Source organism: Protobothrops mucrosquamatus, unplaced genomic scaffold, assembly GCF_001527695.2.
Source record: "Protobothrops mucrosquamatus isolate PMUCROS unplaced genomic scaffold, P.Mucros_1.0 scaffold_6, whole genome shotgun sequence".
NCBI classification, from domain to species: Eukaryota; Metazoa; Chordata; class Lepidosauria; order Squamata; family Viperidae; genus Protobothrops; species Protobothrops mucrosquamatus.
In genome coordinates this window covers 1,378,416-1,393,855 of record NW_015386082.1, presented here as the reverse complement: position 1 = coordinate 1,393,855, position 15,440 = coordinate 1,378,416, and the positions used below count along the sequence as shown (strand labels likewise).

Genomic DNA, 15,440 nt, shown 5'->3' with positions numbered 1-15,440 from the left:
CCCATCTGGATTTTAAATTTACATTAAATTTTGCAACCAAGCTCAGCCAAACCTGCTTGCCATGTGATTTTAGACTTCCTCTGTCAGCACAGAATAGATAGGATTGAGGAGGTGGAGTTGGAGCAATTTTGTGACCCCTGAAGACAGTTTATGTTTCCCAGGATTCCAAAAACAGCTGTCATATTTCATCCAAGTCAAATCGAGGTGTGAAAAACAGGATCTTAGTCGCTCCTGTGATACATTTAACAGGTGTATGCTTTCTTGCCCTTGTAATTTGATGGAGGTTGGTTGTTTAAAATGTAGCAGTGAGAAAATGAGGTCCTGCAAAGGAAACTGGTAGCTCAGTTCCATGGTTTCTCTAGACCAGGGGTGTCAAACTCGCAACGTCACGTGACGTGTCACGACGTATTGCGACTTTTTTTCCATTGCCAGCAATGGGGTGGGCGCGGTGTCACCACGACGCATCTGACCCGCATGCCGGCAGTTTGACACCCCTGCTCTAGACCAGGGCTTTTCAACCAGTGGTACGGGTACCACCTGTGGTACATTGGCACCTGGCAGGTGGTACGCGACCAGCCTAGAAAAGTGGTAGTGGGGGAGGGGAATGAGCTGAACCTGTGGCAGCACCGCACATGCCTGAACGAGAGATGGCTGGAGCTGCAGGGCTGTCAGGGCTCAGCGGAAGCGCCAGGATCAGTGCCAGGATCCAGCTGGAGCTCGGTGCTGATCCTGGCGCTTCTGCTGAGCCCAGAAGAAGCACCAATCAGCTGGAATGTTGCAGCATCTCCAGGGTCTTGTGATTTACATTCAGATGCTTGGCAACTGATTCATATTTATGATGGTCACAGTGTCCCAGGGTCATGTGAAGTGACCAAAACCTGCTGCAACCACCGAGCAGATGGGGGGAATAAAAACCAAACACCCCCCCCCACTCCACCCCCCCTGCTGCCAATCCTCAACAGAAATGCTCACAATGAAAACCTTGGACAGGAGGAAGAGCGCCGCCGGGTGGGCAGGCAGGTGTCTTGCTCGGCTATGGCTTGGGGGGGGCACTTTTTCAGTGCCATTGTAACTTCAAACAGTCACTAAGTGAACTGTTGTAAGTTGAGGACTACCTGTACTTTATCACTTTTTTCCTTTTTGGGGGGGTCATCACGTTTTTGACACCTTGCTAGGCGACTGGTGGTACTCGGATGTTGCCATATCCTAAAAGTGATACAATGGGTGAAAAGGTTGAAAAGCCCTGCTCTAGACCAATCTAACTTACCATATTATGTTTATGATGGGATTTAAATCTACACTATAAGTCAAAATTATGAAACTGAGTCTCACTTACTTTGGCCATGTCAACATTATCCTGGGACACGTGTATTTGCCTTCATTCACAAACTAATTTGGAATAATTTATTGAATACTATTACATCCCTGCTGTGTTCTTGTTATAAAGCAGTGTGAGATTGGTTGGCTTTCTTTGATTTCATTTTTTTTCCTTTTGCATTTCTTTCTCTTTTTTATCAAAAAGGGGAAAAATAAAATCAAAGAATGCCAATCAAACCTTTATGCTGCTTTGCACTGCAACATGTGTGAGCAATCTTTTCCATCCAAGATCATTTTCGTGCATCTTATTATAAACAAAATGGAAAATACAGCTCTTTCTTTTCGTTCCCTGCTGGTAGCAGAAACAACTGTGCATATATTATATTTGTAGATTTTTTTTCCCCTTTTGGGAAGAATAAGTACAGCGTAGCCAAACTGAACAACCATTGAGCTTGCAAGAACTATCAATATTGTGAACTGGAAACAATTGTTTTGTAGAAGCCAGTGTTATCTTTCAATACAGTCTGACTGATAAGGTCTAGAGCAATAATGCCTTCAACTTTATTTCCAAAACACAGAGTAGAATTATTTTCTAAATATGGTGGGTGCCATTTAATTTGGTGAACTATGGCACATACTTGTTGACCGTCAAATATTCAGGCCACTAATGATTATCTGGGATGTTCAAATGGGAATAGGTATCTTAGGATGCCACACGAATATTCAGTATTTGTGGTGGCTATTAAAACCCAAACACCAAAAAGATGTTACTTTTTTCCAAAGTGGTAAAAATAGTCTGGATCCAAGTGAGATGATTATGCCAAGTGAGATGATTATGACTAATTTGGTTGAAAACAATTACTCTTGGTTAAGTCAAGTCTAACTGGTTTTGATGTGATTCACAGAATATACCAGTGATGGCGAACCTTTTAGAGACCGAGTGCCCAAAAACTGGCCCCGGCCCCGCTCCACCCCCTGCCCAGCCCCCACCCCGCCTGCCCGCAGGGCCACTCACCGCCTCCAGGGCCTGCCGCAGATCGCCCAGGCAGTCCAGTAGCACCATAGCGGCCACGCCCTCTGCCCGCACCCCACAGCATCAACTGTGCACGATGGGGCGTGAGGCCAGATTCTTGTCTACGCTGCCTGGCTGCCATGTTCTTGGCTGCGCTGCTCCCCATGGGCCACGCTCGGGGGCGACTCTCCTCCAGGGGGGTTGCTGGTGAGGGGGTTATGGGGGGAGGCAAGGCTGGGGCAATGGCATGTGTGCCCACAAAGGGGGCTCCGAGTGCCGCCTCTGGCACGTGTGCCATAGGTTCGCACCACTGGAATATACAGTAGAATGTAGCCTTAACTATTACTAACACCTGTTGTCCTGAGCCATTAAGTCATGTCCAACCCTCGGCCACTCTATGGATCAGCATTCTCCATGCCCCTCGTGTCTCACACTGTCTCCTACAGATCAGTTTTGGTCATTTCAGTGTCATGTTTTTACGGTGTCCAGCCAGTGGATGTTAGGGCAGCCCCTTCTTCTTTTATCTTTTTACACCTATATTCATGCAAATAATTTGTAAAATGCAGACTGTAACTCCGAGAGCGGTTCAGAGCAGCAGCTGAGTAACTTTACAGTTTTCTTTTATGCCCTGAAGCAAAGTTTATTGTGTAGAATATTTCAAATAAGAATTATCCTATTTGAGTGTATGGTTATTTTTATAAGTACTTGAGAGTGACAGTTGCAAAGACTTTTATCTTCCCCCCCCCTCCTTTTGATGGCTATCAAAACGTTCTTTATATTTTTCAGGGATAGAGCTCTGCCCTCCTAACCACCGTTTCATGATCACAATGATAGCAAGCTTTGTAGCAATGGCAGGGCAGTTCCTGATGCCAGGGCTGGCTGCCCTCTGCAAGGACTGGCAAATTCTCCAAGCTGTGATCATCTGCCCTTTTCTGCTGATGTTACTCTACTGGCTGTAAGTATCTGCGATTCTTTACTTTCAGAAGTGGTTCACTAGTAACAGGTGAATGCTTGAAGCCAAACAGAACATTTCAAGAGAAATGAGGTGTTTGATCCCAGATTTCCATGATACTTTTTATATGGAAACTCAGAGAAATAGTGTAATGCAGGGGTGTCAAACTGGCGGCCCGTGGGCCAGATGCATCACGCACAGGCCACACCCACCCCGGCTCCACAAAGGCAAAAAATGTCACGATATATCACGATACATCACGTGACGCAATCAAGTTTGACACCTGCCATTTCTCCGCCAACCTGTGGGTCTTTAAATCACAGGCAAAGTTAAAATAATGAGACATCAGAGGCAGGAACCATATTTCTATCAAATCTGGATGGATTTTTATGGTTTACCTCAATAACAATAGTACCGTGTTTTCCCCAAAATAAGACCGGGTCTTATATTAATTTTTGCTCCAAAAGACGTATTAGAGCTTACTTTATGGTTAGGTCTTATTTTCAGGGAAATATGGTACTAAATGTGTCCATCTGGCTGTGAATGGGGCTTATTTTCGGGGTGGGGCTTATATTACGAGCGTCCTGAAAAATCATGCTGGGGCTTATTTTCCGGTTGGGTCTTATTTTGGGGGAAACACAATCCTTTAATGTATGGTAAATGTGTACATGTATTGTCCTCACTTTTTTAATAGATTTTGTTTTGTATTTTTTGTATCTTTTTTTCTTTATGCATCTTGGATTTAGGTTAATTTAGCTATTGATAATATTTGTTAATCATAGTTCAATTAAAAAAAGACAACAAAATATATCAAGACAGAAAAAGAAGACAACATTAAAAACTAAACAAACAAACAAAAAGCTGGCAACCCTTTGAGAACCTTCGCTAACGCATTCTCCATCTTTAAAGTGTCTTCCCAGAATCTCTTCGGTGGCTGATGGCCACACAACAGTTTGAAGCTGCAAGGAAGCTCATCCTTCAATTGACTCACAGGAACAGGACAGATACAGAGTCTGATATTAAGGGAGTGATGCCTGGTGAGTGTTGGAAGCTTATGAGTGGTAGACAGTGAAAATGCACCTGGATGGTTTTATAGATTGCAGATTAAAAAATTTCAACTTTGCTTTGGGGGAAAAAAATTGCATACCAGACTCATCTGCAATTTTCCTTCAGGTTATTTAAGTCAGGGCTTTTCAACCAGTGGTACGGGTACCACCTGTGGTACATTGCCACCTGGCGGGTGGTATGCGACCATCCTAGAAAAGTGGTAGCAGGGGAGGGGAATAAGCTGAACTGGTGGCAGCACCGCACAAGCTTGAGCAAGAGATGGCTGGAGCTGCAGGGCTGTTGGGGCTCAGCGGAAGCGCCAGGATCAGCACTTCTTTGGGGCTGTCAGGGCTCAGTGGAAGTGCCAGGATCAGCGCCAGGCTCAAGCTGTAGCTCAGCGCTGATCCTGGTGCTTCTGCTCAGCCCTGAAGAAGCACCAATCAGCTGGAAAGCAGCACTGATCCTGGTGCTTCTGCTGAGCCCAGAAGAAGCGCTGATCAGCTGGAATGTTGCAGCATCTCTCCAGGGTCTTGTGATTTACATTCAGATGCTTGGCAACTGATTCATATTTATGACGGTCACAGTGTCCCAGGGTCATGTGAAGTGACCAAAACCTGCTGCAACCACCCAGCAGACGGGGGGGGGGGATAAAAACCAAACACCCCCCCACCCCACCCCCGCTGCCAATCCTCAACAGAAATGCTCACAACAATGAAAACCTCAGACAGGAGGAAGAGTGCGACCAGGCGGGCAGGCAGGTGTCTTGCTCGGCTGTGCCTTGGGGGGCACTTTTTTCAGTGCCATTGTAATTTCAAACAGTCACTAAACGAACTGTTGTAATTCGAGGACTGCCTGTACTTCATCACTTTGTTCCTTTTTTTTTTTTTTTTTTTTTTTTTGGTCATCAAGTTTTTGACACCTTGCTAGGCGACTGGTGGTACTCGGATGTTGCCATATCCTAAAAGTGGTACAATGGGTGAAAAGGTTGAAAAGCCCTGATTTAAGTAACAAAATGGAGAAGATAATTATTTGGTTCATGGGGGGAAAATTTGGTCCAGGGTAAATAATACTTCATTAATAACTTAATACTTCATTAATTATCTTGGAATATAGAAATACAGGTAGTCTTTGACTTACCACCACAATGGAGTCCAAAATTTCTGTTGGTAAGCGAAACAGATGTTAAGTGAGCTTTGCCCCATTTTACAGCCTTTCTTGCCACAGTTGTTAAGTGAATACTGCAGTTGTTATGTTAGTAACACAGTTGTTAAGTAAATCTGGATTCCCCATTGACGTGGCTTGTCAGAAAATCGCAAAAGGTGATCACGTGACCTCTTGGCACTGCAACCATCATAAATACAAGTCAGTTGCCAAGCGGCCAAATTTTGATCATGTGACCATGGGGATGCTGCAATGATCATAAGTACGAGAAACAATCACAAGTCGCTTTTTTCAATGATGCGGTAACTTCAAATGGTTACCTGAAATGCTTAATATAACCTAAATGAGCTGGGTACATTATTTCCAAGACAGAACAATCAACAGGACTAAAGGCTTAAACTGCACACAACATTAGCAGAGATATACCACTATCTTATCTCTAGCAAACTTTGTTTAGGTAACATTAGAAAACAGGACACATCTGTTTCTGTAGCCTTGGTACGATTACAATTAGTGTTCCCCCCCCCATCTTTTCTCTCCTTTTTGTTCTTTAAAGTATATCTTTAAACTATCTCAAAAGTCCATATGTTAAGTGTTTTCCTGTCTGTACTGAGTTTGTTAAGGACAAATGTGTCAAGAAAGCACATTTTCACAATGGATTTTACAGAAAATGTCTCTCATTCTTCCTAAGTTAATTAAAGTAATGCGTACTAAATGAGAGGACAACCATTAGGAAAAAAATATCTTAGAAAGCCAGAAAGAGACAGGAGAACAAACTAGGAATATAAAACTAGGAATATAATTTTGTGTCAATGGGTACTTTGCTCAAAATGATGGCCAAGAAATGGTGACCTCAAAATATTTGGACAACTGCAGATTGTAACTTTGTTCATTTTTGTGCAGCAGAATTTTAGAAGTCATTGATTATAATGTTCATTTATCCCAGAAAGTTACTTGGTCTCTGGTTATGTAAACTGAAAAATGTATAGCAGATTCAAGAATTACAATAGAATAAGCATCATCTTGTACAAACCTTCCTATCATACATACTTTGGTTTCCTCCCCACCAAATATCTTGCATATCTCAACGATATTTTGTTCCATACTGTGAAATATGGAACAATACTTGCTATTTTAATGGTCTTGTTCTCTATTGTAATTTGAATCTTGAGTTCCCTTTGATTCATATTTTGTGTGCTGTCATGAACTGGATTTTGGGGAGAAGGATGCTTGTGAATCAAGTGGCTGGCTGGATGTTTGTAAAAGCAAATGGCCACATTACCATTGGCTGCTTTAGAATAAAAATTAAATATATAATGGACTCTCCAAAATGTAATCGGTAGAGTGATTTGGGCTGTGCTCTGACACAGTGGCTGGCTCAGGAATTCTGGGAGTTGAAGTCCACAAGTCATAAAGGGTTCATAGTTCCCCACTCTGTCCTGCAGCATCCCTGTGTTCTCCTTATTTATTACATGTATATAATGCTCCTTTTTATGCAGCAAAGTGACATTTATGATGTTCCAGATGATCTGACATCTGAATGCTGGAACTGCTCCAGAGATGAAAATTCACAAGTTTTTAACATATTTTCCTGGATATACAAATTATTGGTAGAGCTAGATCTATTTTCAATAAGACTTTTTTTCCTTAGCCTTTGTTATTGCAGACATAGATTAAGAAAGCTGCAGCAGTATAGATAAAATTTAAATAACTAGCTATGTTAAATCCAGACCGTGACTTTGCAACTTCCTGGATGATTGTCTATGAGCTTTTTGTTAGATGAATCTTTTATGCTGACCTTGCAGGTCTGTTTTATCATACTTGCTACCTATTCTCTATAAAAGCCATTCTTCCACATCTATTCTGTATTGCAAAAATAGGCCTCCTACAGAGCCTTTGTTTATGTTTGCATTTGTGTGGTTGTTAAAGCACAACCCAGGTTGAACGGCCAAAATTCAGTGCTTTTTTTTTTTTTTCTGGAAAAGGGAAAATAGGTGTACTGAGTACATGTTTGATTTCAATTTTTATTTTATTCATGAGAAAAGGTGCAAAATTCTTGCCCCGAGTACGCTCTGAGAGACCTGTGCAGTGTATACACATTAGTCATTAAATAGTAAAACTCTGCAGAAGGGAGATAAGGATGATCCCTGCTTGTAAATGAGCTCAGTTGCCTGGATGTCAGCCTAGTTTACGCACGCATGAATGTTCTATGCTTTGAGGACAATAGATGGTCTGAATTGGAGAGTCATAACTCCTAGGAAATAAAATCCTTTACACGGACCTGGTTTATTTAGGGAAACATTCACTGCTTCTAATGTTCTTTTGGTAGACTGTGACTTAGACTAAGGGAATGCTGTTTTTGTTCCCTGATAATGTCAGTCAAACCACTCTTCCTTTACCTGTTTGATTGGCTCCTTCTCACAGGCCACAGGTGGTTGTCCACAGCTCTGTCAGGAAGTAAAGAAAAGGACAGCACGTCCTGGAGCTCTAATGGCTTCGTTGTCAGGGAGTGCCAGATGGGGGATGTGGGAAGCAGCCAAGCTGGAGGTAATGTATGAGCAGGCTACCAGACACAGAGGTTCCATACAACTAACTCGTGGAGAGGCAGAGACTCGTCAATTAGTTCATGGATGAGCTACAGATTGTTCTATAAATCAAATATTTGAATGCACTTCCATTTTAAAATACACTTGTGGAAAAGGGAATTCAGTGGGAAATATAGTTACGTGATACTGTTCTTTGTATATTGGAGATAAAGCTATGGTGGAATCTTTCTCGTGTCACACTAATTTTATGTGTGGAAAGCTGTCTTGCCTTCAGTTTGAAGACTTAAGAATGATTATCTCATGTCAGACTGCTGATCTCATGGCATAGCTCTCAGGCACAAAGTAATACCGGTAGTCCTCAACTTATGACCACAATTGAGCCCAAAATTTCTGTTGCCAAGCGAAACATTTGTTAAGTGAATTTTGCCCCATTTTATAACATTTCTTGCCACAGTTGATAAGTGAATCACTGCACTTGTTAAGTTAGTATCATGGTTGTTAAGTGAATCTGGCTTCCCCATTGACTTTGCTTGCGAGAAGGTCGCAAAAGCTGATCACATGACCCCGGGACACTGCAACTGTCATAAATGTGAGACAGTTTCCCAAGCATCCAAATTTTAATCATATGACCAGGGGGATGCTGCAACAGTTGTAAGTGTGAAAAATGGTCATAAGTCACTTTTTCAATGCTGTCGAAGTAACTTTGAACAGTCACTAAATGAACTGTTGTAAGTCAAGGACTCCCTGCATTTGAGGGGGAACACAATGAAGATTGTATCCCTTTGGCAACGGAATGGGCACGATGGGCTGTTCCCGTTCTCCATCTTCCCCTCACTCTTGAACACCTCCTGAATCTTCTCTAAAGGTTTAGGAGCACTGCCCGGAGCAGATCTAAAAATGCACGGACTGAAAAGCAGGAAGGAGATCAGAGAAATTCCTTTTTTTGTGTGTAGATGTCTAATTATGCAATAAGAGATTTAGCCTTAAAACAGCAACAATGTGACCTCTAAGAGTAAATTGCCTAATTCAGATATACTTCAAACATACAGGAGAGGGCATGGAAAAGGTTCTAATGTAAGCAATTTCTGGCTACATTTCTTTACCATTGGCTGGGATCTCTCTTTCTTTAATGTGGTTCCCAAGTTGTTATTGTATTACAATGGTGTGATGCGAGCATCTGTGTAAAGCTGCGGGTCATGTTTTATTGTTTATTGTGACGGAGGTATTATAGAACTTCTTGCCTGCTAGATTTTATAGTGCTGAACAAGAACAAGAACTGGCAATCTGTCCTTTATGTTATGGACATATAATAAAAAGGTAATTTTCAGAAAAGCTTGCTGAATATATATGAAAAGAGTGCAGGTACCTTTTGAAGAAGTCATTATGTTGTTTGTGCATTTATGAAATGATAGAATTTTGCCATGTTTGTTTGTTTGATATCCCGCCTTTATTATTATTTTTTTACAAATAACTCAAGGCAGTGAACATATCCAACACAACATATCCTCCTCTTGTTTCCCCCACAACATCAACCCTGTTAGGTGAGTTGGGCTGAGAAAAGTGACTGGCCCAAAATTACCCAGCTGGCTTTCATGGCCAAGGCAGGTCTTGAACTCACGATCTCTTGCTTTCTGGTCTGGGTAACTTAACCACTAGTACAAACTGGCTCTCCATAATGTTTTTGCCAGCAATCCCTTGATAAGCCTAATCAGAAAATGATCAGTGTCAAACACCTCCGAAAATAAAGTTATAGATCCTTGTCCCTTTTCACAAAAGCTTCTGTGAAGGATTGTCACACTGAAAACCAATATGTGACCTAACAGGTATTTCAGTTTTTTTCAAGGGTATATATCCACAAACATAGTTGGGTTTCTTTTTGGAAAACCAAGAAGAACCAGTTCTGCAATGGCCTTCTGTCTGATTATTTTGTTGACTCAGCCTTATCTGTGCTACGGGATATAAGAAAGTCAGTAATGTTTACAAGAAGATGAATTAAAAAAAAATTTTTTTTTCCTCCTTTGGTCTTTTCTTCCTGTTATATGGGATTTCCTGTGCTTGTGAGTTGCTTCTCACAAGAATTTGAGAGAGGCTGAACTTTACAAGGATTACAAAGATTCAAAGGAATGGGAAAATAAATCTGCGGGCATGCCAAAGCAATTATCTTTATTTCACTTGTGTTTATGGCATGGTATTGAAGTTTTTAAGCTATGCAAAATTTTTCTTAAAGCTGATGTTTAAAAAAAATAAAATAAAGGGACAGCTATTTTTCTGTATAGGACCAGACTAACATTGATAAAATGGAAAAGGTGTGAAATTATTCAGTTAGAACTAAGCACAATGAATTAGGTATGAAAAAAGTGTACTAGAATAATAAATGGAAAAATCCTATTTCAAAATATACAATATCAAGAAGGTTTTACCTCCCTTTTCTTCTATTTTTTCAGTACATGGCTTCAGTGGACACTGAAATCTAATTGTCTGTTAGTACTCTTATGGTTCCTGTGGTAATTCAGATGGTTATTTATCTATACTTTTGAGATAAGAGCCGTGGTGGCGCAGTGGTTAGAATGCAGTATTGCAGGTTAATTCTGCCGACTGCCAGCAGTTCGATTCTCACCAGCTCAAGCTTGACTCAGCCTTCCATCCTTCCAAGATCAGTAAAATGAGAACCCAGATTGTTGGGGGCACTAAACTGACTCTGTAAACCTCTTAGAAAGGGCTGAAAAGCGGTATATAAGTCCAAGTGTTATTATTGTTATCGCTACTTCCTGGTATGAAAGTTGAATCTCTTTGTATTCTTGATTGTGAAAGGAGACAGGGGAGGGAATGATCAACTCCCAATATGTAGATCCAAATAATTTTTCTACATAGCTTTCCCCCCCCCCACAGAAAACAGTCCCAGAGTATTGTGTTATTCAGTTATTCTTTCCTGTATTCAATGAATATGAATTCCAACTTGAATGGACATATTAGTATCAGGTAGTTCAACACAGTGACTATATAGTATCTAGGAACAGAGCCTTGCATGTAAAATTTAGAATAAATGCTAAACCTCAGAAAATTTCAGTAGTCCAACAGTTCTCATCTTAAGATGAGTAACAAATACCTAAAAAAAAAAAATCCATCTCCCTGCTCTGCCTGGTCAATTGCTGGCATTTCTAATTTGCCAAAGACAGTGAGGTAATTGACTGTCTTTATAAGCCTGCCTTAGTTCCAAATCCGTGTCCGTTTCAAAACATTTTTGTGGCTTCATTCATTTTTAACAACTCTCTGAAGACAAGATAGAACATTTAATCCAAGAATGGGCAGAAGGGAATAACAAATAGATTCTACGTTGCCAAAACTATACCAAGGCTGAAATAAGAAATCAGGAATAAGATTTTTGTGAACATGCAAGTTTTATTCCTTTCTGGTAATCCAACCAAATACCTGGGTTAAAGAATTCTTTAATTTTATCTTCTGCCAGCTCCAGCTGTAGAAATCACAACATAATGCTGAAATTGACACCTCCTTAATCCAATCATAAAACTCTCCCAAGGCTTTGATAGCTTGAAAAGAAAGGGGGAATAGGTTCAATTAATTATTAATTCAGAAATGAGATCAAGATTAGGGGAGGTGTATTACTTTCTTTTTTTTTCCTGTTGCGTGGTTCCCAAACTTCAGAAACCATGGTGTGTAAGCTTTAAACACAATTCACTGTCTAACGGAACCCTGAAAAAAAGAGCCAGAGAATTTTAATTAGAACTTGCTTTTTTCCAACCGGGCTGATCTGCCTCTTTCCCAAATGCCTACCTTTTAAATAATGAAATGTTGCTTTTGTTTCAGAACTAGAGAAAGAGCTTGCCAGGAGACCAAAAAAAGTCTGCATTGTTAAAGTGGTGGGAACAAGAAACCTGTGGAAAAACATTGTTGTGCTCTGCATCAATTCGTAAGTATGAATATGCCTCCCAGAAGGATTATCGAAAGAGTCTCCATAGAGGAGAAAAATAGGGAAATTTTATCTATTAGCATCAGCAACCCCTGTGGCTTGGATGTTAAGAGTTTTTTTAAGTGAATAATAATAATAATAATAAAAATCTGCCTTCCTTCTCGCTACCAGGAAACCAAGAAGTGCGTGTATATTACATACCAGAATTGCTACTCTTACCATTGTCAAGAGGCAGTTTGCAACAGAAGAATTTGTTTTAACTGCTTTGTGTTTTACCATCCATTCCATAAGAGTGGCTTTTCCTGCCTTGCTTTTCCTACGAGTCCAGCTGAGATGAGGCAAAGGCTAAGAAAAAGCTGGCCAGAGATATACATGGAACTATGACTGATAACTCTCTGGATGATTTAGAGGAAATGGGCAAAGATCTCTCATTTCGGCTGTTTAACAATAGTAGTCACAAAACTACTCTGCCTTCCATCCTGTTTATACGAATGTGCTTATTTGTTTGCACGTTTCATCCTGAAACTTTTTCAGTGACTCCATTAGCAGTATTTAGGTCCCATAGTCTTTACTGCAAAGTTCACTGAAATCTCACTGAAAAATATGACCCTCTAACAAAGGAGGAGAGAAATCAGTGAAAACAATTTGTGTATGTAGATGCTTCTTCGACAACTGAAAGTATCTAAGCTGATGCCCCTCTCAAATTGAACTGATTAGTTTATTGCATGATTTTTTTTTTCTTAACAGTATCGCTCTGAGCAACTGTAACAACAAACAACAACTAAAAAAACAGGGTTGGCAGGTTGATTTTGGGTTGGCAGGTTGATTTGGGAGACAGGTTGCCCCCTGGCATAATATTTTTATGTAAGGCATCTACATATCTAAATAGAGAGCATGGTAAAAGTTCTTTATAAGCCATATTAGGAATGATTGCATACGCATGTTCATAATTTGGGGGCTATAGCATTAAATGTTCTACCAACATGCCAGATGCAGATCTCATATCGCTCAGTGATACCTCAAATCACAGAGTCTTTTTTCAAATTCCAGCTGCCTGCCAGGGATTGTCTATGGCAGGGGTAGGCAACCTTGGCTCTTTTATGACTCGTGGACTTCAACTCCCAGAATCCCTGAGCCAGCATAGCTGGCTCAGGAATTCTGGGAGTTGAAGTCCACGAGTCATAAAAGAGCCAGGGTTGCCTACCCTTGGTCTGTGGAGATATCAACCCACTATGATGAGTGCCTGATTTCAGAAACTCTTCATCATCTATACAGGTAGTCCTCGACTTACAACAATTCATTTAATGACTGTTCAAAGTTACAAGGACATTGAAAAAGTGATTTATGATTTGTGACCATTTTTCACACTCAGCGACCGTTGCAGCATCCCTCGTGGCCATGTGATCCAAATTCAGACGCTTGGCAACTGACTCATATTTATGACGGTTGCAGTGTCCCGGAGTCACGTGATCCCTTTAACAAGCAAAGTCCATGGGGAAGCCAGATTCACTTAACAACTGTGTTACTAACGTAACCACTGCAGGGATTCAGTTAACAAATGTGGCAAAAAAGATTGTAAAATGGGGCAAAAGTCACTTAACAACTGCTTCACTTAGCAACAGAAGTTTTGGGCTCAATTTTGGTCGTACGTCGAGGATTACCTGTACTGGGTAGAGACTGGGCTAATTTATCAGGCTCCTGTAGCAAGCAATTCTTTAGCAAAAATTATACAAATATTTGTTGCTCTTTCGATTCTGTTAACTGATGCCCTAATCCAGTGGTGGCGAACCTATGGCACGCATGCCAGAGGTGGCACTCAGAGCCCTCTCTGTGGACATGCACACCATTCCCTGGAGATGGCAACTGTCCTTCTTCAACCAGCCGCCTGCTAACTCGCTGAGCTCCCACGTGGCTGGATGCATCCCAGCATGGCTGGTTTCCCTCCCCCCTCCCATCCCTCCTGGCCTCACATGCTCTTCTTTTCCTGGGCATGACCCACTGCATCGTCTCCTCAGCTGTCGGCCGGCCGTCCAGCTCAGAGGCGGCTTCTCTGAACTGCTGGGGGGCAGGCTGCGGAGCCCCAGAGTGCACCGGTCGACGGGCTGGCAGGCTGTGGCTGCTGACGGACACTGTCGGCCCCCATGCGCTTGCTGGCCTCTGTGTGCAGGGGCCGATGGTGTCAGGCAGCAGCCGCCCCGGCCCCTGCCTCACCTTGCCCTGCAAAAATGGCACCCCCACCCTGCCTCGCCTTGCCTCGCCTCACCCCTCAGGATGAGCCTCCTGCCCACCGCCCACCTGCCAGAGATCCCCTGGATCTCCCCCAACCCTGCCCGGGCCCCACAGGCATCCCTCCCCACGAGCAACATTGAGGTGACTACACCCACCTTGGCCACACCCACCCAGTCTGCCATGACAGCCATGCCCATCCAGTGGGCCACGCCCACCTGGCACCCGGTGATAAATAAGTCGGTTTTGGGTTGCAGTTTGGGCACTCGGTCTCTAAATGTTCACCATCACTGCCCTAATCTAATGTAAATTGTTCATTGTGGGAAAGTCAAAATGAGGCTCATGGCAAGATAGCTTTTCAGTATTCATATTTTAGTAGGAAATGAAATAAGATTGTGCACCACCTAATGGTATATGACTTCACGTTAACCTTTAGATTCTGCAGTTCTTTGCTAGAGTAGAAAAATATCTTTTAGTATTGAAGGGAGAATTCATTATTTAAAACCATGCTTTTTTTAAAAAAAATATTTAAAAGCAAGTTTATAGTCCCTCTTGGTTGTGAACATTGGCTTCCAAGATTTGGTTCATGATTGATGAAATAATGCTGAAAAAAGTAGCTCATTCCTTATGGACAAGGATGTGATTTCTTTATTCTGCACTGTTTCTTGCTCTTTCCCTAGCTAAGGAGGAGTTCAGTAGATTATGCAAACAATGCAGTTCATTTTATCTGCATAACATAAGCATGTCTTAGAATATTTATATTTTAATATGGGTTTTCACAGCTTTGGATATTTAATACCAGCAGATATCAGACACTAAAGATTAAAAAAAAGATTCTAAACTAATCAAGGAGAAAAGCAACCTAGAACTAAGGAGAAACTTCCTGACAGTTAGAACAATTAACCAGTGGAACAACCTGCCTCCAAAAGCTGTGAATGTTCCAACACTGGAAGTTTTTAAGAAGAGACTGGACAACCATTTGTCCGAAATGGTGTAGGGTTTCTTGCCTGAGCAGGGGGTTGGACTCGATGACCTCCAAGGTCCCTTCCAACTTTATTATTATTATTATTATTATTATTATTATGGATCATCGCACAGTCAGCCAGATGTTCAGACTGGATTTGGCATTTTGTCTACCTATCGAGTCCTTTCCCAGGACCTGGGATAGGCAGATGTGGATGTTTGATGGTATTACAGATATCGTCGCAGGATGGAAGCAGTTCCTAGTAAGGCCGCCTTTTGCAATTGACT

At 41.7% G+C, this 15,440-nt stretch overlaps 1 protein-coding gene across 2 annotated transcripts in view; it reads left to right on the top strand.

Moving 5' to 3' along the window:
• Nucleotides 1-15,440, top strand: part of SLC22A23 (solute carrier family 22 member 23) — an 87,365-nt gene that overhangs the window by 58,827 nt on the left and 13,098 nt on the right. For both annotated transcript variants that reach the window (XM_015814672.1, XM_015814600.1), the window contains exons 4-6: nt 3,116-3,284; nt 4,191-4,318; nt 11,861-11,963. In XM_015814672.1, coding sequence (XP_015670158.1) covers nt 3,116-3,284; nt 4,191-4,318; nt 11,861-11,963 — 400 coding nt within the window. The remainder of the gene's footprint in view (nt 1-3,115; nt 3,285-4,190; nt 4,319-11,860; nt 11,964-15,440) is intronic.